General features: G+C 40.8%; 3 protein-coding genes across 3 annotated transcripts in view; all 3 read left to right on the top strand.

The window, feature by feature from the left end:
* Positions 1-9,041, top strand: part of fam214a (family with sequence similarity 214 member A) — a 33,937-nt gene extending 24,896 nt beyond the window's left edge. The window contains exons 4-12 of the mRNA XM_031743030.2: positions 776-901; positions 1,146-3,027; positions 3,255-3,380; positions 3,957-4,045; positions 5,106-5,202; positions 5,494-5,652; positions 5,773-5,841; positions 6,238-6,437; positions 6,568-9,041. Coding sequence (XP_031598890.1) covers positions 776-901; positions 1,146-3,027; positions 3,255-3,380; positions 3,957-4,045; positions 5,106-5,202; positions 5,494-5,652; positions 5,773-5,841; positions 6,238-6,437; positions 6,568-6,721 — 2,902 coding nt within the window. The 3' untranslated portion in view covers positions 6,722-9,041. The remainder of the gene's footprint in view (positions 1-775; positions 902-1,145; positions 3,028-3,254; positions 3,381-3,956; positions 4,046-5,105; positions 5,203-5,493; positions 5,653-5,772; positions 5,842-6,237; positions 6,438-6,567) is intronic.
* A 908-nt stretch (positions 9,042-9,949) lies between these two features.
* Positions 9,950-14,443, top strand: arpp19a (cAMP-regulated phosphoprotein 19a). The gene is made up of 3 exons (XM_031743031.2): positions 9,950-10,145; positions 10,850-10,972; positions 12,963-14,443. The coding sequence occupies exons 1-3, from the start codon at positions 10,089-10,091 to the stop codon at positions 13,131-13,133; spliced, it is 351 nt and encodes a 116-aa protein (XP_031598891.1). The 5' UTR covers positions 9,950-10,088; the 3' UTR covers positions 13,134-14,443.
* Positions 14,444-18,064: 3,621 nt separating this feature from the next.
* myo5aa (myosin VAa) overlaps positions 18,065-24,081 on the top strand; it is a 63,221-nt gene continuing 57,204 nt past the window's right edge. The window contains exon 1 of the mRNA XM_031743039.2: positions 18,065-18,310. Coding sequence (XP_031598899.1) covers positions 18,281-18,310 — 30 coding nt within the window. The 5' untranslated portion in view covers positions 18,065-18,280. The remainder of the gene's footprint in view (positions 18,311-24,081) is intronic.

The raw sequence follows: 24,081 nt of genomic DNA, 5'->3' as shown, positions 1-24,081 counted from the left end.
AACATAACTGGCTCTCAGCCCTGTTTGATCTTGTTGAGACTAGCTGAAAAAGCACTTGATTTAATGGAATTCAAAATTATTATAATTACTGTCAGAGCTATTCATGCCTTAATGATAGGGAAATGATGTCAATAAGCTTGTTACAAACTTTTTTTAACTTGATGGGACAGAGCCTCGCGTTGAGCCAAATGGACATCAACATACTCACAGATGCAGACACGTCTGTAAGGGTCACTGCAGCTGCTAAACTTGAAAGGATGTACATGGTATGTTGGGTCTTTAAGTATCATGAACATGTGCTTGTTTACCAGCAGACCTGTTGCACATGGACCAAACATGGGCCATAACAGTCGTCTTAGTATGACATCATGTGTTTCAACACACAAATGCTGCATAAAAACTGCATTTTATTTTATATATTTGAGGAACAAGGAAAACCTTCACCAAAAACTATTTGGAAAAATCTTTAGTAAAAAAAAAAAAAAAAGAGAGAAAAACAAAGCACAGTTAAAAGCTTTAAAAGAAATAGAAAATAAAGCAGTGGACAAAAATCTATAAACAAACAACAAACAAAATGTGAGCATAAATAAAAATGTATATAATTGGTGTGGTACTCAGGGAGTTAATTAGTCTGACATATTGGCCTACTTTCCTACTCACATGTGTAGGAACGAGGAACACTGTGAAAGATTAAAAAAATACACATCTTTTTCTCATTAACCTGACATACTGGCACACTTACACCATTTTTTTTTCTTTTTTCTTTTTTTTCTAGAAGCGGCGACCGTTTCATTGAGGAGAAGACCCTGCTGTTAGCTGTTCGTTCTTACGTCTTCTTCTCCCAGCTCAGCGCCTGGCTCAGTGCCTCACATGGCATCGTCCCCAGAAACATCCTGTACAGGTCAGATGTAACACTCACTGAAGACTTTAACAGTGATGGGCTGAAGACTGTTCAGTCAAGCTTCCACACTAGTGCTAGTTCCACACTAAAGCTAAAGTTATGTTAGTTGCACATTAATATACACATATGTAAGGTTTGTGTGCACAGCTAAAATGTCATTACAGCTCAGATAGTTCTTACGTTCTTTTAAACTTAACAGTTAACGGGACCCTGTTTATTGAATCAGGATTTCTCCATCCAATAGGATCAGTGCTGCTGATGAAGAGTTGGTGTGGCAGTTTTCCCAACCACCCTCAGAGCACATATTCCCAGTCCCCAATGTTTCCCAGAGTGTTGCACTGCAGGTCCGTGTCCAGTCGCTCCCCAGACAGCCCACCTATCCCACCCTAGCCTGCAGCATCCATACCGGCCTTCCTCCGCTTTACAGTAAGACTCCCAGCCTCAACCCAAACCTTAACAGCCATGGTGGCCTGCCCACCCTCAAAAATAACCAGGACCCCAGTAAGGACAACCTTCTCAACAACTCTAATACGTACAGCAAGAGCTCCAACTCAATGTCCAGCCTTCTCCTCAACGGCTTACCCATTCCCAATCTCCCCATCAACAACATCCCCATTAACAGCCTTCCTCACACATCTGTGCCACATCCATACAGCAAGAAGAGCCAAGAGCCTGGTGAAAATCACTTGTATCAGAATGGAGAGCTCCCACAGGGCAACGCCCCCCAACGTCAGGGCTCCCCACTCTTCCACAGGCCCTCTCACTCCCCCACACCATCCCGCTCCCACTCCCCCTCCCCACTTCCTACAAGTAAAGCAGGGAAGTGGCTGTACTCAGCTCTCAATGGTTCATCTGAACCCACACAGGTAGAAGACTATGGTTCTTGTACCAACACCAACAACGAGAGGTCAAAGAGTGCACTCCCTGAGCCTCTGAGAGCTTTTAAGAATTTTTCCATGGCCGAGCCAGCCCGCTGCCCCTCCCCGAGGCCTGCTGCACCTGAGACAAACCCACTGATTGGTTCCCTGCTGCAGGAGAGACAGGAAGTTATTGCCCGCATTGCACAGAGGCTCAACTTTTGTGACCCCACAGCACCCCCACTCCCTCCTGGCCTTTTTGCTTCTGACAACCCTCCCAAAGCCATGTGGGGCAGTAACCATGATGATATAACTGCCAGTAAGACCAAAGAGCCTGAGGTACCGCCCTATGAGTCTGTGGGACATGTGTGGCCCACCCCATTTAACACACCTGTGACTGACACTTCTTTCGGGAAATGGGAAAGCTCCTCCCCTAAACCTGCAGCCTGCAGGAGGCTAAAAATGACTGAGACAAAAGACAGAGAAGAGGAGAGGAATGGGGAGAAGGAGACAGACAGAGAGAAGGAGAAAGACAGGGAGAGGGATACAGACAGCTCTCTGATTGCCCAAGCAGTTCAAGACATTACTAGGCTCATCCAGGAGAGACTGTCTATCCCCTCTTTGTCCCCCCGGCACAGCAGAAGTGGCAGTCCTCTGCACCATACTCACACAACAACAGTGACACACACAGTCCGCACATACTCGCACACCACACACATCCCACATGCCCCACACACTGCCACCAACGGCTACACCAACGGCCACATACCTAGCCACGAACCTCACAGAGGCAGCACGCACACCGCTGCCACACACACGCCTGTTTGCACAGACAAGCCCCGAGTTGATCGGGGTGCCGAATGCCATTCTCCCCGGGCCCAAAATGGTGCTCAGTCTACACTTGAAGAACCCTCATTCAGAGGCCAGTCCCACGCACAGGCTGGTCAGCGTTTACGAACTCCCCCAAAGGAAAAGCTCAGAGTCAGGACACCCAGCAGCCATGAATCCCCCCCTGCCTCCCCTCTCATCGAAAACCGCTCCTGGCAAGCCCAGATTTCGAACTGGACTTGCGACGACGCCACCCCAAACATGAACTGTAACAGAAGCCACGACCACAGCAAGCCTCAACCTCAATCCCAGATGCAAATGCAGACGCAAAACTGCAAACCTGCCCAGGGCCAGACCCTCCAGGATGAGAACCAGGCACCCTCAGATTCTGGATGCTCCAGCACATCAAGTCTAGATATGAGTCCACCTTCTACTGTTCTTGTAAGGCAATTCTTTCTCTAATAAGCATTGTCCAGTTTGTGTGTGATACCCTTTTTAGTCAGCAATAATGTGTCACAACTGTTCTAATCACTGTTTTATATGTAAGACAGATACAAGGTAACAAAATAACATGCTTTATTCTAAGTTCAGCTGGGGTAGGAAGATGATGTAAGTTCACTTGTCCACTTGCAAGTTTTTTTTTTAATGTATTCTCTCTCTACTCCCAGCGTGCTCAGAGTCCCTCCCCTCTGCGTCCCTGCAACAGCTGGAAGAAACAGAATCGCCACTCATTAGACGCTACAGCAACCAAGGCCTTCCACCCCTGCACTGGCCTGCCTCTGCTCTCCAGCCCTGTAAGAAACACACAAACACACACACTCATGTACAGTAGCTTCATGTCTTCTAACTGAAACGGTTCTCAGCTTCAAAATTGAACATCTGCGGAAAAGACACTTGAGTCAGATGCATTCTTACCTAATGTTTTAGCTATGCTTTAATAGTCACTGTCAGAGTCCATGCAAGTCTTTGTCATAACACCATACTCACCACCTCATGTTGAAGCATTACTCACAGTGCTTCACCAATGAATATACTACAGTACTTTAAATCTTGATGATTAGGATAGCTTTTTTTTTTTTTTTTTTTTTTTTTTTTTTTTTTTGGCTGCTGGGCTACTGAGTAGTTTTTCAGCGTTGATGTGCACACATGGCGATACGTAAGCTATATGACTCATCAAGTTTCATCATCACAGTTTCCTGTCTTCTGATCACTTTCACACATACTGTACACACACACACACACACACACACACACACACACGTTTAAGTCTCACCAGCAACAAGCTGGCACATGCAGGTCATGACACTCTCTCTATAAAAATATAAATAAATAAAAATATGTGCTGATGGTGTCCTGTGTGTCTGCTACAGGTTCCTCAGAGGAAAAGTCAAACAGGATACTTTGACCTGGACACCTCTGTGGCTGGCTGTAAGGGTTTGCCTTGGGCCTCTGGGAAAAGGTATACATTTTCTCACCTGGGATCTGTGTTACTATAGTTACTAGTTTCCAACTCATTTTGTACAAGAAAATAAGTTTGGGCGCTTTGACTAGTTACAATGCAGTCTTTTGTCTTACAGTTACCTCCCACATTATCTGATGATTACAGTACCATCTGGATCTAGTTACTCATACTTTTCATCATGATTTTTAAAACCTACATGTTTCGCTCAGTTTGCAGGCTCACGGCTTTTACTATATGTAACAAATATCAAGAAAAACTTGAAGATAGAGGTATTTTGTTTTATTATACAGCTTATAGTGTAAAGGATATATATATATATATATATGTTAGAAGATTCAGATCATATCACACCTGAACCCTTGGATACAAAAGCCTCAGATAAACAGTTGCATAAATCAGGCTGTGTGAGAAAAGATGAGACCATAGCAGCTTCACAGAGGGCTAAAGCTGGGTCAGTCCCATTCTGCTGACTTTTCCTCTCACAGTGCCACCTGCTGAAGCTCTGCTGTACTGTGACTGCATCTAGAAATGCACACACGCAGCTCAAAATGGCAGACAGCACTGAACTGGTTTTATATACACAGAGATTCATGGCTCTGCCTACACATAGCAAATGTGGGTGGAAGCTCAGTGCTGCTTTTTTGTACAGCAGATGTTTGAAGAGTTTGGTATTCGGGGGTGAAAGGTCATTTTAGCTGCTTAAAAGAGCTGTTTTGCTCTGGTTGGTAAAAGGCACTATATGATATTATTTGTTTATATTTCACCAAAAAACATATGGTTGATGGAAAGAGTCATTATGTAAAGTTTCTATGTTGTGACCTGTGGGCCTGAACACTTTTTTTGCGCTTCTAGTGAATTAGGATTTCAGAGTAACCAACATTTCAAGTTGCCGCTCGTGTTTATAAACAGATGGAAGCCAGTTTGAGACAATTTTAGCTCACCTGAGACACATATCTATTAAGGCACACTAGAAATGTGTGCCATGTAAACACCTTTAGGCGCTCTTACATAACGCATTTAAAAACGTGTTGATCCAGCATGTGTTTTTTTACTACAGGGTGTGTCTAAAGAGAGATGGGTACACGGATGAGTCACAGCAGCTGTTCAGTGCTAGTGCTCCACCTGCCAGTCTCAGCCTGCTGGGAAACTTTGAGGTATAGCACACAAACACAGAATCATCTGTTCTCTTCAGCCATCGTTTTTGACATTAGCTCAAGTCCGCTTCTCCTTTTTGTATCCCTAAACTGTCACATTCTCAAAGGGATTTAACCTTGAGCAACCACCATACCGCAGGTTGTATTGTTTTTTAAACAAAAATGAAAACATAGCTGTGAAACATGGTCTAACAAGTCCTGATTTTAAAACTTTCAAGTGAAAACCAAAACTGTGTCAAGCTGTAGAAAAGTAAGAGTGACATTTTTAAAGCTGAACTTGTGTCCCATTAGGAGTGTGTGCTGAACTACCGCCTGGAGCCTTTAGGGACAGTGGAGGGTTTCACAGCAGAGGTTGGCGCCAGCGGATCCTTCTGCCCCAGTCACCTTACCTTACCTGTAGATGTGTCATTCTATAGTGTCTCTGATGACAACGCTCCCTCACCATATATGGTAAAATTTCTTTTTCTATAAAGTAATAATATAGCCCCCTAAGCCTAGAGATAAAACCATATTAGCTCATGTGTGTTACTTCTGTTTGCCTGTTTTTGATTGTCATGTGTTTTCTGGCAGGGTGTGATAAACCTGGAGTCCCTGGGAAAAAGGGGCTATCGTGTACCTCCATCAGGAACCATTCAAGTGGTGAGGATTTTCTTTCACAGTTGACAGTAGACATGTTTTCAAAATATAGCTACATCACAGCGTGGCTGAGAACAAAGAGAAGATTACAGTAAGTAACAAAAGTGAATGGAGACTCCTTGTGGATGTAGAGGAAACTGCATCATTAAACATGCAGGGACCTGTTCAAGGTGGTTTTGTTTCATTTATAATGCAGAAAGTTCTTTTCTCCTTAATACTCTGATTACATTGTTGGAATTGTAGGTATAGAGGAATAGTCATATTATGTATCCTGATCACAGCCTGTAAAGTGTAAAAAATATTTGCTATAGTTAAATGAAAAACAGTGTTAAAACTTATCACAAAGCCTGACTTTAAAATGGTTTTAACCCTGCCCTGCTCTCCGGTTAAACCCCTCAGACCTTATTCAACCCTAATAAGACAGTGGTAAAGATGTTTGTTGTGATGTACGACCTACGAGCCATGCCAGCTGGAAACCAGACCTTCTTACGCCAGAGGACCTTCTCTGTTCCCGTCCGTCGTGACACAAACAATCAGACCAGCAGGAAACCCCTCGCCCTGGGCCAGGGACGAACCTTGCGCTACCTCATTCACCTGAGGTGAGATGGCTGTTATTTTTGTCTGAACACTCAAAGTGGAGCATATCCAGCAGCACCCATGTTTATACTCCCATTTTCATGCTTTTGACCTGTCATTTCATGCTTTTCCCCCTCTCCCAACCTCCACCAGGTTCCAGAGCTCTAAGTCTGGGAAGATCTACCTCCATAGGGACATCCGTCTGCTGTTTTCCAGGAAGTCCATGGAGGTGGACAGCGGTGCTGCCTACGAGCTCCAGTCCTTCACAGAGTCCCCTGTTGACCCGCCGTACTCTTCCCGCTGCTGAGGCCTGAAGCCCTCCCTCCTCCACCCGGCAGGCGACTACTGAAACATAGTCACAACTTGATGCCAGCGACAGACTCAGACCGTTAGTCCATTTGAAAAGAGACGAGGTTTAAGGACCAGAGTCAAAAGCCTCTCGTGGTCTGTCTCCACAAACTTATGTTTCATCCCCTGTCATCCAAAACTGGCAAAGGGGGCAGCAAGCTGAGATCCTAGGAGACTCATCAGAAATAAAAGCTTGGTTACTGTTAAGCTTACAGCTTTGGAACAGAGAGGTTGAGTCAAAAGTTTCAGTTTTAGGATGTATTTCTGATGTTGTACTCCTGGTCAAGATGTTTTTAACAGATTTTATGGGTAATACACTTACTTGCTGTTGTGTGTATCCCCTCCAGCGTCTTGCAGGAGAGTAGACACACAAAAAGTTAGACAAAAAATTGATTTGAAAAGAGTCGAGGCGTTAAATCGAAATGTTAATTGGACCTATTGAGTGTGAAATAAGAAATAATTTGTTTCTAATTGAATGTGATGGCCTTTTAATAATAAACAATTCCGATTTTAAATTTTTGAAGATTAGATTGACTCAGCTGAAAGTGAACTCAGTTTTCTCTCTGATTCCTGAGCTTGGAGCAGAGGTTGTGCATATAGATGAAGAACCCTATGGCAAACCACGGTGCAACATATACCATGGACCACTGAAAGAAAAAAAAAAACAGTTGAACAAGCAATCAAGATAGACTCACGTGAAAGCATCACAGCAGAACATCAGAAGTGCACTGTGGATTTTTTTTCTCAATATAACTGGAAATGAAACAGAAAATAGAAATATTCTAATACTTTTGTACTGTTACAAAACCACTTTATTGGAAGTGTTGCAATAGAAAGAATAACCTTAGTTTAGTGTTTACACATTCACTTTCAGTTTACTTACCATCAGTTTATTTAATATTTAAATATTTCAGTTATTACTTGTGATGTCTGCCATGCTAAGATGATGTAGTGCAAACTGTATATCATAGTATGTATTTTTGACATTAATATTCAAATCTAAAAAAAATATATCTATATATCTTCTAAAGCAATCTGGAATCTGCTGTGTCTCTTTGTGGTTTTAATTCTCACACCATGTTTCCTGTTCTGCCTTTTGATGTGTCTCGATGCTCACCTCCGGCTTTATGTGCAAACAGTAACTGGTTTTCTGCTAAATGAAAGACAAAAGGTGCATAAGAGAATGTGGGAATGGCAAGAATGATGTGTGGGGTGTGATAGCTGATTTTCAGCTGTCACACCCCCACACATTTTTTTTTATTTTAAACATTGGCCAGTAGTCACTGACTCATCCTGGTGCAAAACAACACTATAAATACATGTGTTGAGATCTGTTACTGACAGCCCTTGTTTTTAGTACATTGTTGATGTTTTTCAAACACGGACAGCATAGCGCACTCTTTGGGATGAGTCACAAGCATTCCTTGTATATTAGGCTGTAATCATTAAAAGTATATCCACATGAAACATTTTAATCACAATAAGAGTAAAAACAGTATATCTGAGGTGTAACTGGAAGTTTAAACATAAGTTAAATTGCTTTATGCAATTACAGAAATTTGTTTTGTTTTGTTTTTTTCCCCAGCTCAAAACAATGAGTTTTTGTTACCATACACTCCAAATGCATTTCATATATTTCAGTTATTTTTTTTTTAATCATTTTATAAACAACTAGACTGTGCATGTTTTGGGAAATTCCTAGTGGGGTTGTTGCTACTAACATACATGAAAATTGGTTGGCTAAGAAAAAGGATGAAACAATATTTATATGGTTAAAAAAATAAAGAAATACTAGTCTATTAATTTGTAAAACTGAGAATATGAAAGCTAAACGTAACCAATTTTGTAAACTAAATAACTGGGGTGTTTTACTTTGAAAATTTTACATTTCTGAAAACTAACTTTTTCTTTTCTGGAAAGGTTAAATTTTAGAGAATCCTGTTCAAATTTTTTTACTGTTCCAGAGCTTTTATTTTGAAAATCAAACCAACTGAATAGTTTCCTATGTTGGAGGACTTTATTTTGAAAATTCCATATTTTTCCATATTTTCTATTAAGAAACTGGGGGGTTGTATTGTATCTGACACACACCTGTTGGGCACTGTCAGGATCTGGGCTTGTGGTCTGTTTTCCTTCAGTGTGTGTCTGAGAAAGAGGAAAGAGGTGATTGTGAATGGCATCTGTGAAAACTTGATGTTAAGAGAGAACATCAAGTGGATGGAAGTTCTTCTATATACCCAAGTGATATAGAGCCAAATAATAAACGGATTGAACCAAAATCTTTTTATTAACTTGTTGAAAGAATGACTTGACATGACTTCCAGCTTACATAACCACCGGATCCACCATGCAAGGTATTTCCAGGTATTTTGTCTTTAAATGATAGATTTCTGGAATCTGAGGTATCATAACAAATGACCGGTCGTTTACAGCTTGAAGGATCCTCTTTGTTGTCAATACAATGATTGGACATGACTAGAAAAGTTTTACTTTTGATACAATAAGATCCTTTGGAAGGGGTAGTGTGAATATTGATTTTAAGTAAAACGGTTTAAGAAGTAATGCAAGTACACTTGTTTAAGTACACTAGTTTAAACTTGTTTCTTGGCACACTGTGGGGGCCCTTAGCATGATCTGAGCTAAATCCCACATCCAATGTGTGGATTGTTGCTGATCATGTCATCCCTTTATGGCTAGTGTACCCATATTCTGATGGCGGCTTCCAGCAGCATAACACATCATGTCACAAAAGTTCAAATCATTTCAAACTGGTTCATTAAACATGTCAATAAATTTCTTAAAAATGACAAATGGGTTCTGAAACATTCATCGTTTACACTGCACGTGCTCATATTTGGCTTTTTTTTAATCAGAAGGAAAACAAATTACTCTGTGGGGTAGGTATAAAAAGAAAACACTTTATTTTGTATTGCTGTATTCTTCTTGGTTTTGTGCAATGAGATGTCCTGAGGAAACTGAAAATAAATCGTCCAGCATTAAGCGGTGCCGGGCTCTCCATCCTCCAGATCAGCGGATTATTGTCTGAGATCTGGATTTGTGACACAGCACATGGACCCAGCAGCTGATCTTTGTGTCATTATGCAACCTAAATCTGAACTCCATACCCGGTGCGTGTGCACGGCGGGAGCGCGCGTGGTGTCTCCGCATGTGACGTAGTATTTTGTGCGGGAGTGAGCGCTCGGCAGCTCTCGGGTGGGTTCGGTGAGTCAGAGTCGAATCGGGCGAGCAACACGCGAGCGGGGGATTTGTGGAACACTTGTTCGGCTGGTGAGCGGTCTCCTGACAAAAATCACGACTGTTTAAAGATGTCGGGGGATAACGAAGAGACTCAGACAGCTGAGGAGACGCCGGTGGAAGAGAAGGTAAACGCGGGCTTTTCCTCACGAGCCCCGGGGACGGTTGCTTCGTGGTAACCCTAACACTGTAGCTTAGCTTCTCCTCTTCCTCTATTTCATTGTTGACATATAAATCCTAACTAGCTACCGAGACCCAGGTAGATTAATATTGTTCGTCGGGTATCCTAATGATCTTCTATTACGTAGTAATTCGCGCTTTGTCTTTCAGCTGGAAGTGTTTTGATGTTAGCTGACGTGACATTCAAAGCATCTATTAGCTTAGCTGCTAAAAAATTAGCTTAGCTTATTCAGCACAGTGACAGTTCTAATTAAACTAGAAGTGCTAAATCACGGCCTGTCTAATTAACTGTCTTGCCAGCCTAGGTATTGGTAGCGTACTTTTTTTTTTAAAGCAACGAGAATCCCAACCGGTGGTCCAACCTACACCTACACGTTAATGGCTAGTAGGATATGCTAACGCTTCCTAATGCTTCTGTCTAGCTTGACGTTAATATGCGGGAGCGCTGAATTTAAAAGCTTTTCCATGGAGGACCACCCTTTGCCACCAACGTATTCAGTAAAGTTGTTCAATAAGCAGCCTTCAAACGTCATTAGATATGTTTTATTCATAGTTTTACGGGCTTAAACGTCTGTGTAAGTGTGGTGCTGACTGGAGCTACCAGCTGACCGAGAGCTGATTAATCCAATCTTATGCTTCTGTTTGTTTACAGGAGGTTCAGGAAAAGACAATCAGCCCCGAGAAGGCAGAGGAGGCTAAACTGAAAGCAAGATATCCAAATTTGGGAAATAAACCCGGAGGGTCGGATTTACTCCGGAAACGCCTTCAGAAAGGGGTGAGTAATCTCTTGTGTTTGTCTTCAAAACATAAAGGGTTCACTTAAGGATAGTCCTTGAAACTTTTGCTATTTTATATAGGTGCACTACACGGTCCTGACTAGCAAGTGATTGGTGTTGAACATAGTTAATAGAGAAATATGTCCAGCCCAGTTTATAAGGAAAGAAAGAAATGTCCCACTGAGAAACTGACACATATTTGGGGTTTTTTGTTTTATTTTTTTTTTTTTTTTTTTAACTTGTAAAGCAAGTACATTTCCAGAATTGTCTTCTGTAGAAAACAGTTCACTTGTGGTAAAATCGACTTTGATTGTAGATGAAATTTAAGGATTTTCTGCTTCTGTCATTGTCACGGCTCGGGGCAGCGGCCATGTGATGTGAGGAAAGGAGGACTCAAATGCAGTACTTATTCTGATGTGAGGGTGATTTATTAAGAATACCAAACATAAAGTGGAGATGGCAAAACAGAACTAAGGATGAACTAAACTGGGAGAAACTAAATCAAAGAGCAGCAAACCTGAACATGAAGGGAGGACAGCAGGGAGAGCACGCAGGGTGACACAGAGGATGAACACAGACGACGCGACGAGAAACTGAGGGAAATACACAGAGGGACACTGGGAAATCACACACAGGTGGGAGACACAGCTGGACCTGATTAACCTGACCAGACAGGGGAACACTAACACCAGGGACCAACAGAGGGAGCACAAACCCAGAAACCCAGTATCTAAAATCCCAAAACACAAACCATCCCAAAACAGCCCACAAATAAAAACAATAAATACACCAAACACAAAATCACTGAGTCATGGACTCAGGATCATGACAGTCATGTTGTAAAATCTGGGACAGCAGAGAATCAAAAATGGGTTTAGGTTTAAATAACTTGTGATTGGTATCCTAATAATTAGTTGACTTTTTAAAAGTAATCACCTGTCAGTGGAAGACAGTCTAATATCTGCTGAAGGGATTAATAATATGTCACAGCATGATTTAACCTGAGTGGTCAGCTTCCAGGAAATTTTCCATTCTCTTTTAGAACATTTTAGTAATCGTGTTTGTTTTGATAATAATGCACTAACCAAGATGAATTTTCTTGGAATTAACAATTTTTTTTCTTGTACTTTTCACAAGAAATTACCTGCTGCAGTAATTTCTTTTTGAAGAATTGATGTTCCCTAAAATTATTGTTTGCAAGTGATGCTAGTTTCAGTCATTGTGCAGAAGTCATTATAAGGGTGGGGAAACCTGCAGTCAGCTGAAACTGAAGAAGTCACTTGGATGAGTGATGAAACTTTTCTCCCGCTGAAAGCGCTATGTCCAGATGAACAGAATCAACTTTTTGGAATTTCCTTACCCCGATGATTGAGCATGCATCAAGACACTTGCCTAAAATTAGTTTTTTCTTTTCCTAGTTTTCACGTTTAATTTGCTGATGAAGATTGTTACTGAGTGTATCTGTTCTAGTGTTATACTGTGTGTATTTCTTATAGTGGGTTTTTTTTTCTTTCAGTGTTTGTATTGTCCTCTTTGAGGAAAGTTTTTCTTGGCAGTTTGGCGTTTGTATTTCCTGTGTAATGCCCTGAGAGACCACAGAAACACAGCCTGTGTTTACCATTTGGCCCTAGAGGCCAGAAAGATGGTGACACAAAGTGATATTGTTGGTATTTTCTTATTTTATTTATTTTTTTATCTGTAGACCACTAAAATAAATACCCTTTATCACTTTTTTCAAATCTACATTGAGTGTTTGGCTCTTTAATTTAAGTTTTTTTGGGGTGGGGGGGTTGCCTCCACCAGTTGACAATAAGAAAAAAGACAGACCTGATTCAAATTCCTTCATAAAATCTCAGGAGTATACCTTTTTGATCAAGATCACGGTTTGTGGGATTTACTCTGATGTTTAAAAAATGAGACATTTTTATATTGGTGTCTGTTTTCATTGGTGCCACTTTTGCTTAATTTGAATCTTCTGTTTTTCTGCAGCAAAAGTACTTTGACTCTGGTGACTACAACATGGCAAAAGCGAAGATAAAGAACAAACAGCTGCCAACAGCTGCACCAGAGAAGACCGAGATCACAGGGGACCACATCCCCACCCCCCAGGACCTGCCCCAGAGGAAACCCTCTCTTGTGGCCAGTAAACTGGCAGGCTGATGTACACGCAGCCTCAGATGGCCCCGTCAGCACCTCCCAGCCCCTAACCCTCTCCACTTAAGTCTCAGAGATTTAATATTACCTCTCCTATGTCTCACTTTATCACTCCACCCTCTCCACACTGGCCTGGGCCCCACCCAACTGGATTCCACACCTCCAGGTCCACCATGTCAAATCCTTTTTTTTTTTTTTTTATGTTGTTTTTTTTTTTTTGTTTCAACCCACCCTTTGGCTTTTTCTCTACTGCCACCACATCCTTTCCTCTGTTATTGTCCTCCTACTTTTCCTTCATGTCTTGTCTTTACCTCCATGTTTGTCCATGTACACTGAAGAAACAGTCTGTGATGCCTCTGAACAATGGATGGACAACAGATATGACTGTTTACGAGCTGAAGAGAGGGGCGAGTAGCAGAAGCTTGCATCTTGTGAGGTTTGGGCACGGGGGTGATTTAGTGTGGTGTTCAGTCTGGAGATTATGATTGTGTGTGTGTGTATGTATCTGATATATATATTTGTCTGGCACAGGGGCAGAATGTTTTACATCAGATTTGTATTATTCACTGTATGACCTTACTCTAAATTATGCTGTCAATATGCTAGAATGATTGAATATAGTAATTCAGAGGCCAAGTTCAGTTTTATTAACACTATGATTGTGTCTGCATTAAAGGACCTTGCAGTGAAGGCCAGGGTGTCACTTTGAACTGCATGTGTGATGCTGGGTTCCCGAAGGTGAAGCTTCGCATACTGCATTTTTATTCATCAAGGTGCACTGAGCAGATGTTTAAAAGAGATTCTAAAAGGCTTGGGTGCGGCTCAAATGCTGGTAGCAGGTAGTTCTTTCAAGAAGTGTCGGAAATAGGAGATCTTCTTACAAGAGCAAAATGCAGTGTTTTTAAGTTTACACTGTGTGCTGCTCCATTTTATATGCCGACACAGTCCTCTCCTAAGGATGAAGTCATCATGAATGAATCAGGTTTTAACGGGTTAGAGGGGATACAGGACCTGAAGGGTAAAATCCTTCAGAGGGACCAGTCTTTATGCTGTATACATTGGTGGACAAAAACAAGGAACAAATAGTGTAAGTTTTGGGGAAATAATCTTGTGTAATCATGACTTAAAGTAGTTTTATCTTTAATTATCCTTAGCCCTGCATAGTGCTTTTCCAGGGGGTTTTACTGGCCAGATGCAATTTACTTGTGGTGTGAAAAATCAAAGCTAGGACATCTGTCCAAGTTGTGCATGTACATGGCTGCCCTGCTGTCACATTGTGCCATTTTGTTTTGTAAATAAAGTAGTTTTGCACAATACTTTTGTGTAATCTTTAAAGACCTACAATGTATTTAAGGTGCTTTCAGATTGCTAATGTTTACATGGTAAATCTAATGTTTAGATAGTAAGATTTTAAATAGTTTATTTTCTGGAAGTTAGAATATTTCCGTGTTCCAGGAGCCAGAATTTAAACACAGCCTATAACAAAATAGTTTAAATAAGAATAAATATACAAGCATCCATTTTCTTCTGCTTACCTTGGTCACACAAGCAGAGGAGCCTAAATGTTTAGGCACGCCAGATTTGTCCAACTCACCACTAGGTGGTGATAAGTTGACGGCTCAGTTCCTCTCTTCACCTAAGTATCCAGAAGATATACTTGCAGATCTGATGATACCGTTACAAAATCGACCCTCGACTGGCAACCAGAGTGTCCTGGTGCCATGTGTACTTAGGGGCACCCTTCTGTTCGAACATGGTGTTTATAATTGATAAACCGTTATTTGCCCAGAAGTCTAATAACACAACATTAGGCAGAACGTTTCTCCCAGTCACGCCCCACCAGGTCTCATTAAAGTCCACCAGTAGGATGACAAAGTCACTAAATGGAGGACACTCAAGAGCCGCACCCCGTCACTCCCAGAAGGCTGGGTTCTCTAAAATATCATTCAGTCCATAGGCACAAACCCAATCACTGGCACAGGTAAGCAATCCCCTCATCCATGGGTGAAACCTCCCAGCGTGCACACAGCAAGCGATAGTGATGCAAGGATACCCACCCTTGCCCACCACCTCTAATTAAGGGCAACTGAAGGTGGCCTCCATGGGTTAAGGCCCAAGTGCTCTCACTTGAGCTCCCTCCCATTCCTGACTCCAGGGTGAGACCCAGGTAGCCCTATCCCAGTCAGGGTAAGCTGGTCCCTTGTTCTCTTTTCCATTTCCTCACTCAGGACTAGTTTGCCTTGGGAGACCTAACCGGGGCCAAAGACTCAGAACAAAATGGAGCCTGGGCTCACTGGGAGACGGAGCTGTCATTAAAGTACAACAGAATGAGTACATCAATAGGGTGAAGAATACAAGAACAACTTGGTAGGGAAAAAAAGGAGCTAAATACATAAAACTATAATTACAATACAATGTCATGTGAAGATGAATATGAATTATACACTGGTTCAACTACTGGGTATTTAGACATGGTAAAGTCAGCCTGCTGAATTTCAAACTGAGCATTGGAATGAGGAAAAAAAGGTGATTTAATGGAGTTTAAAATGTGACAGTTAGATGGTCTCAACCTACCTGAGCATTGTTGCTGGCCATGTCAGTGGATACACCACAGTGTACAGCAGGATAACACACATTGTCACAAAGATCAAATCATCTTAAATCAGTTTAAATCAATTTCTTGAACCTTGTACCAACTCTGGGGACAAATGTGTAAAATATTAAGACAGCCAAGAGAGGGTTCGTGGTTTTCATGATCAAAAATTTACATACCCTACCAAACGTTTACATAGTAACCCTACATAATAAACCTAGTTCCAGCACCAGTACCTGTACACCCATAACTGCACACCAACCCAACCTAGCAGGTCGATCAGGTCCCGCACCTCCAAACTCAAAAATAGCTTCTTCACACACTGACTCTAATCAGACCAAGTCTTTTCTTTACATCACTTCTAAGCACTTTGCAACCATTTTGTTCTCTAATGTGTGCCTTTCTCTTATTTTTGTAAATATTTATTTTATTTTGTATATATCCATCTTGATTATATATATATTTCTCCTGTTTGCTATTTATTCCTGCTGTCTACCATTTATATTTTAATCTGACACAGTTGGTGTGGAGGACCTACAATTTTGTTGTACATGTACAATGGCAATAAAGGGCTATTCTATTCTATTCTATTCTATTCTATTCTATTCTAAATACCATGTATTGCCTCCGTTAACATCAATGACAGTTGTAAGACTTTTGTAGTAGTTGTGGTTGAGGCACTTTTATTTTCTCAGATGGTAAAGCTGCCCAGTCTTCTTGGCAAATTGCCTCCAGTTCTAAATTTTTGGCCTGTCTTGCGTGAACTGCACGTTTCAGATCTCCCCAAAGTGGTCGGTAGACTTGGCCTTGTGTTTTGGATCATTGTCATGTTGGATCATCCAACTGTCTTCCATATGTAGCTTCAGGGCTGATGAGTAGTTTCCTCCAGCGTTTTCTGTATTCATCTTGCCATCAATTCTGACCAAGTTCCTTCAGCCTATGTCGCTCACACGTCCTCAAAACATCAGCGATCACTTTTTATATCTCTCCTGTTTTATAAATTTCAACTATCTTCTTTTGCGTTTCCCATGGCTCAGAATCCAGCATCAGTGCAGCACAACATGAAACATGCAGCAGTCTGTCTGAAGCCCAGAAACTTATACACACACACGTTACAAGTAAACAGATCACAGGTGAGGAGGGTTACCTTTAGTAGTCATTTAAACCTCTGTGTGTCAACTTGTGTGTGTGTTATCATGCCAAAACTTCGAGGGTATGTAAACTTTTGATCAGTGTCATTTGGGTAGTTTGTGTTGTCATTATGATTTAAAAAGGGCAAAGTTTTTGTAATATAATTCATATTCTTTGAAAAATGGCCAAAAATCACAAATTCTTCCAAGGTATGTAAACTTATGAGCACAACTGTACATCAAACTTAGTATTCACCTCACCCTTACACGGCGTGCACAGTGGGTTTTGTCACATCAACAGAGTGAGTGACACAACAGTCACCTATGTGGTTAGCATTATACATCACAGTCACTGCAGAAAATGCATTTTACTGAGAGAGAATGTTTTTTTTAAAATCACCATTATGATAAAAATTAATTTAATAGGGACAATGCGATTTAACAATGACACAATACAGACCATGACAGTGACGTGCTGCAAAGATACAAATATTTTTAATTTCCAGTCCTTGTCCCTAGGTGGGTTTTTACATCAACAATACACAAATAATATATGACTCACCCAGTTAACTAGAATATGTCATCTAAGGTTTTTGCTATATGTATATTCAATTATGAAAATGTAAACACAAATATATACTATTAAGGAGACGTTGTCACCAGGTGTAAGAAAACTCAGAGAGAGGTGCCTGCATTGCTGGATGCAATAAATACACTGAACATGAGTAGGTTTTATATCTGTCTAACCAATTGCATCAATGCCATTATATTATGTATATCTTCCCGATGTTGGCTGCTAGGTGTGTGGAGAGATCACTTGCTGTTTCCTTATTTGTCTTCTTAGGCACTGATTTTTCTGACTCACGCTAGGGTAGTACACACTACATGTAGATTATTTATCAGTTATCTGTCCTATATAAGTCGTGATTCTGATTGGATATTATTGCCATTGGTCTTGTGACCTATCACAGGTGATTTAACATGGCGCTGTCCTTTGTTTCATTGTCTGATGAAGAGCTGGTGTGCTCAAAACGTCATACACCACGAGATGCAATTCTGCATTGTGCAAATTATCAATTGTTAACTATGTTGAAATGTTTCTTTTCCTTTCCTGGGTTCCTTTATGTGTAGTATCAAGCCTTGACCATTAGGAGGCGCCGTTTCCCACGCGGCAGCAGTTTTCCTCCGTTTGGCTGAATCATTTTATCCATCATCATACCCAGAATGCAAAGTGAGAGACAGCGAAACCTCGGCAGCCTGGAGCCTGTTGGGTTATCATGGCGATAAGAGGCACGTCTTCCCCCTGAGTCTCCGTGGCAACAAACGCTTTGCTTTCCCGCTACATGAAAACACACGCTGAGCCCCGAGCAGCGCGGAGACCTGCCGGACTTTCAGCCCAGATTGGAGGAAGGACATAGCGAGTGACCGTCATGGCAGCGTCGGAGGAGCTGTACACAAAGGTAACGCGAGTGTGTAGCTTTGTGTAGGTGCCTGCTTTTTGTAGCCGGTCCGCTAAATAAATGTCCGAATCGTGGCTTCACCCTGTAGGAAAAATAGCTAGGTTTCCGCCCGACGAACAAAACGCCGAAAGTTTGATTTTTGCACCTCGGGGAATGTGCAGGCTCGGTGTCCGCGGCTCAAATGAATGAAAGCGGGGTTGAAACCGCTTAAATCTCGTGTTTAGGTGTTTACACGTAACCTTGGATGAACAGCTGAAATGGGTGCAGCTGACAGATGCAGCAGAGTCGTTTCCTCGCCTCTACCTCCTCCCTTCATAGTCCTCCTTGCGAAACATTTTCCAAAAGATTTATTTTGCCATTGGATCTCCAAAGAGAAAAAAACATATATTATTTTTTACGTTCATATTTTAATTTTTCATTTTACTCTCTGGAAGCCAGGGGGCTAGGATGATGCAAAGGCGGTGCCAGCCAACATGGAGGCTCTGCTTTTTCGGCTTTAAACCTTGTTATTTTAGCTTTAGCTCAAACCTTTGCATCGATATATTTTAATGTCAGAGATTACTTTGGATTTAGCTTCTTGGCTCAGTTGTATGAGCCCCTTCTTTATGTACTCTCGGCTCATGCACATAAAGACCGCCGCATCTGGACACTTTAGCATCCTTCCCCTCAGCATCCAGGATGCTCATAGGCCCTGAAGCCTCGGTGTGGCTGTGCAGACCCAAATAGTCCCTGAAGACACCATGATACTGCTGCTAGAAAGAGGCCTGTGTTGCACTTTTAACTTTCAAGGTCATGCTGTTGATTTGCTTTTGCGTATTGATGGTTGTAAATATGAGGCAGAGATGCAAAAAAGTGGTGTGTGTGTGTGTGTGTGTGTGTGTGTGTGTGTGTGTGTGTGTGTGTGTGTGAGGGAGGGAGAGGGAGGGGAGATGAGTCACCCATCCCCCTACTTTGACAGCTGGTGTCTTTAGTGTGAATAACGTTTGTGGTACAAAGACGGTGCGATGATTTCAAACCTGTAAACTCTTCTTTTAAGTGACTCTCAGGAGCTTTTTGCAGTCTCTGTTACCTAGACAAAGCTCCAAGAAGGAGACAGATTTAAACCTTCGGCCACCAAAAGGACACTGAAGCATCCTCAGGGCCGTTTTTATAGCTGATATCTGGCCTCTGTAAAGAATCGGTTAAAAAGGCATGTGTTAATTGCTCCATGTAGCGCTAAAGCACTGATGGTAAATTATCTGGAAAGAATGACAGTTATTATCTGCATTGATTAGATCGTCTTTAATGTCAAATTTTGCTGGTTAGACTTGATCATGTTTGAATTTTGTGCACCTATTGTTCCTTATTTTAGACTTGGATTGTATTAGAGTAGCTTTCCATGATTCACAGTTTAAATAATCCCCATTGATCTTGTAGTGGGCCTTTGTTCAGCCCTTCAGTTTATCCAGTGTCAGAATTAACTGTTTTAGCTCCCTTTGTTTTTTCCTTTAAACCGTCTTTCTTCTAATTGGCTGCCCATCACAAACAGAAGGTTTGAATGGCAGGTGGGTGGAGCTTCTGTGCTTTTAGCTTAGAGCTATGTGCCTGAATTCTCACACTGACATCCGACAGAGCAAAGAATAGAAAAAAACTGTCTGAAACCTGAGCTTTGGGCTCATAGGAACAACTTTTTAGGAAGAGCGTCACCATTCAAAAGTATCAATACATATAAGAAAATAAGGAAAAGCAAAATAGGTCTTTGCAGACATCACATTCCTTCAGAATTGTCAACATTTACTGCATTTTCTTGAGATTGTGAATTAACGTGATCAGGTTTTTGCAAAAGGGAAAGAGTGTTAAAGGATGTCCACACAGGAAAAGATGAGCAGTGATATGGTGACCAGGAACCAGGTGAAATGACCATAATTGACTCAGAAAGGATGGATCTAAACTTTAAACTCTAAATTTTTTCCATTTTTTAAGTGATAAACTCAAGAAACCACTTTGAATTTCTGTCATTTAGCACTTTCCTAGAGGTCATGAGGATTTCAGGTTGCTAGGGAGTTCCTGAACAATCTCTAGTGTGTCTGCGGCTTTAGAGGGCTACCTATAAAGCCTGGAATGTTCCCAATGACAACCAGTGGGCTAAAAAGTCATATGCAAAAAGCAAATCACTTTATATCTGGACAGGGATTAAAGATGTCACCTTTCGTTCTCTAATTTTGTTTTTTAAACAATAAAGTGATTAACAGAGAAATTGACTGGCAGATTATTAATTAATGGTTCTGCTGGGATAGAAAAAAATACACATTAAGATGCCTGGGTTCTGCTTAAATAGCACTTAGGTGTTCGATTAAACCAGCTACCAATAGATGCTGCTGAGTTTGCTTCCTCTGCCAGCAGGATATGGCTTACAGCCATGCATCGACTGAGCTGCCTGTTTCCATAAAAATCTGTTAAAGCGGTGAAATGGCTTTAAATGCAGGTGAGTGTTTGGTCGTATGTGCTAGCATGGCTGCTGACAAGAGTTAGTTTCTGCTTTGAATGGCACAGTGGTTTTTAGGAGGACTCTCTATGTGATTTACTTTTCCAGCACAGGGGTGGGGAACAGTCTGCCCTCTGTGCACACGAGTCAGCCTTATAGGAGCTTACTGTGCATATGTTATCACAAACATCCACACACACAGCGGCAATCTGTGTTTGTCTCCTGCGTGACCTGACTGCCTGTTTAAAGAGAGGTGACTCAGGGGTGAAGTTCTTTGCTTTAAGACTGTAGTCTGTGTTTTTTTTTTTTTTTCTTTTTTTTTTTTTTTGGTAACTCGGACCAAAAATATAAAACAGATCAAGATCAAAACTAGTAAGAGGAAAAGAAAAGCAAACAGAGACAGAAGAAAGAGAGGGCGCTCTCGTGGAGAGGAAAGCAAGCTGCACCTTAAAAAGATGACTCAGAGCTGAAAAGGCCTTTTACCGCACAACTGAAGCTTCAAAAATACACTCGAATGTAATACAGCTGAGTGTAATACAGGCACATGTGCTGTGTTTTTAAAATAGCTAGACTCAACATTGATTTGTAAAACTAAACTAAGAACTAGGGCTACCCCGCATAGCATTGTTTTTTTGAGCTGAGGTGATCAAGAGTGAGCAGTTGAGCAAGAAGGGGGCGTCTGAGAATATCATAAAGAAAGTTAAAAATATCAGCTCTGCTACGATTACTCAAAAAGTTACAAGCAGTGTACCCATACAGCCACTGGACTTTACAGGAGGAGGTGTGGCTCTTCCCCAGCTAAAGCAAGAGCGCCATAGATTTTTTTTTTCTTTTCCTTAATGGCTTCTTTGAAAAGGGGGTTATAAAAAGCTGCTAAATCTTGTGACAAAGTTGCTAAGTTTGCAACAGTGAAGTGAACTGAAGATTGAAGGTCTCTGCTGAGAGCAAGAAGGGTGTCATGCACTTTGAGCTGAGATGCTGGGTAGTTTTCATATTTAAACAAAAAAACAAACAAACAAACCAGTGAGGATCAGAATTGAAAACCAAATGAAAAGAAAATGAACGTGTTACAGCCACACTGAAACAGCTTCATGACTCGCCGTGTTGGAGAGCTAAAGATGGTTAGACTTTTCTTACCATACATTGTTGCATATAATGCAATAAGAAGCTCAATAAGCAAAATGGAAAAAGGCACTCAGTAAGGAAAAATCTAAATACAATACAAACGAAAGTCATGTAAAAAGGCCAGTATAATACACACAAAGTCTTTCTAAGTTGTGTTTATATGGGGTCGTTGAATGATCCAGTGTAGGATCCAGTTTTTCCTTTAATAGTAAAAAATAGTAAAGGTTAAGTTGCGAAAATGGAGGAAAAGATAGGCATGCTAATAGTAGGTTAGGTCATTACTGCCATTATTTCTTGGTTGATTATGGTAGTATCACACACAGGCACTTATAAAATATGTGATTATACTACGAGGCGGTTACAAAAAGATCTCTCTGTAGCTGATTAGAAAATTATTCTCACATGAGGTTTTCATAACGCTCAAATTAGTCTGCATATTGTATATTAATTACGGCACAGTATTTATTTATGCTTTTGTTCTTTTCTAAGATTATTTTTTTTTGGCATGTTAGCCTTTTTTGATAGTGAAGCAGTGAAAATATGAACGTGGGGTGAGACATCCAGCAAAGGGCTGCGGGTTCATAATTCAAATGTCAGTTAAAATGTAAACATTTTCTACTGTAGGAACTTGCAGTGAGCTTTAGGTAGTGTGTCAAGCTGCAGGAACTGCCCATTCTTTCAAGGACATATCAGAAAACAGTACTTGTTTCGCAGTAGATACTGTATATCTGATCGGCCCTGAAAAGCTGCTGTGTGGGGCTTGACTCTGATTGGTTAAACCTATCAAAAGCAAAATGATCAACAATGTAAACAACAAGAACGAACAACAATGTCTCAGTTCCAGCACTTGGTATAATTTTTTTTTCATTTGTCAAAATAGTTGCAGAATTGTTAAATTTAAATCACTATTAAGGATTTATGTCATTTAAAAAAAAAAAAAAAATTCCTAATTTTTACATTTTTAGATTACTTATTATATATTTTTAATCTTAACTGTTGAGTCACACTTAATTTTATTGTTGTTGTTGAACTCAAGACTTGTAGTGGCCGGTTTCTAAATTTTACATTGATATTTTAATTGTAATTTATCCTTCGAGTCTGAAATATTGTTTACACCGAATGTTTTTGTAAGGGTTTTTGGAATGCTGGCTTTAAAAAGGATATTTAACAAAAAATATTCTTCTTATTTTTATTATAATATAAATTATAGGGCAAGTCAGACCTACCCAGCATTGCTGCAGTGGAAAGGTACTTAAAAAATGTCATATTTTTATTCTCTGTATTGTTTTTGTGATTTTCCAGCTTCTTATTGTCTCACCTCTAAAAGTTCTCACTGTGTCACTGACATGGGTCCTAAGCTCAAAGAGCTGCAGGTTGTTTCAGGGAAAATGAGAGCTGTACCATAGGAGATAACCTGTTGAGCAGGCTGCACATATGGCCACATGCTAGTTAGTGAAGTCACACAGTGAGAGTAGTCAGGAGCAGATGATGGAAGGGAAAACACCTGCTGTTACATCACTTGTTGGGGTGTTGCCAGCATGTCTGACCTTTTTCAACCCATTGACAGCCGTGCATTGGTGCACTTCTGCCATAACTGAATGGTCATTTTGTCTCACTTATTCTGGCATCAAGATGCAGAGTACCTAAGAGACCTCAAATGTGGACAAACCTTTTTTGAAAATATTATTTTATGACTTCAAGTCTAACAATTAATTCATTTAGTGGAAAGAAAACCATCAGTTTGCTTATTGTAGCTTGATATGCTGATATCCCTAACCCTTATGGCATTAGCCTGAACTGACCTAAACTTGGTATCAAAGCCTTTATTTCTTACATATGTTTATTACGTTTTTGTCAATCTATGGAGAATGATAACTAGCAAACACTCTGCAAATGTTAGTAGTTCGACAGAATATCAGTACCTTCACTTTGCTCTAGCCTGTTTCACTGGTCTGAACATGGCAAGTCACTATTTGTACAGGATATTTTTTTTTAAAAAAAGTTCACCTGTTTATGCAAGAAATTAGTGTTTTAGAGTTGCCTGCAAATAAAAAACCAAAAGAAAACAAAAACAAGACAGCGCCACAACCTTCAGTTTTGGCTGCTTTTTTGTGCAGTTGTGTATTAGCCACCATGTTAGCTTGCAGTGCTTGTTTAGTTTGTTTGTCATTATGCAGGCTTT

The sequence above is a fragment of the Oreochromis aureus genome, linkage group 1 (genome assembly GCF_013358895.1).
Source record: "Oreochromis aureus strain Israel breed Guangdong linkage group 1, ZZ_aureus, whole genome shotgun sequence".
In the NCBI taxonomy this organism is placed as follows: Eukaryota; Metazoa; Chordata; class Actinopteri; order Cichliformes; family Cichlidae; genus Oreochromis; species Oreochromis aureus.
The sequence above is the reverse complement of the archived record's forward strand: the minus strand, read 5'-3'. Positions and strand labels throughout refer to the sequence as shown.

What these genes read in the sequence shown, in the direction of transcription:
- arpp19a (XM_031743031.2), top strand. Translation starts at nt 10,089, where the DNA reads ATGTCGGGGGATAACGAAGAGACTCAGACAGCTGAGGAGACGCCGGTG. An exon ending in AGACGCCGGTGGAAGAGAAG is followed by an intron (nt 10,146 to 10,849) that starts GTAAACGCGGGC and finishes GTTTGTTTACAG; the next exon opens with GAGGTTCAGGAAAAGACAAT. An exon ending in GGAAACGCCTTCAGAAAGGG is followed by an intron (nt 10,973 to 12,962) that starts GTGAGTAATCTC and finishes GTTTTTCTGCAG; the next exon opens with CAAAAGTACTTTGACTCTGG.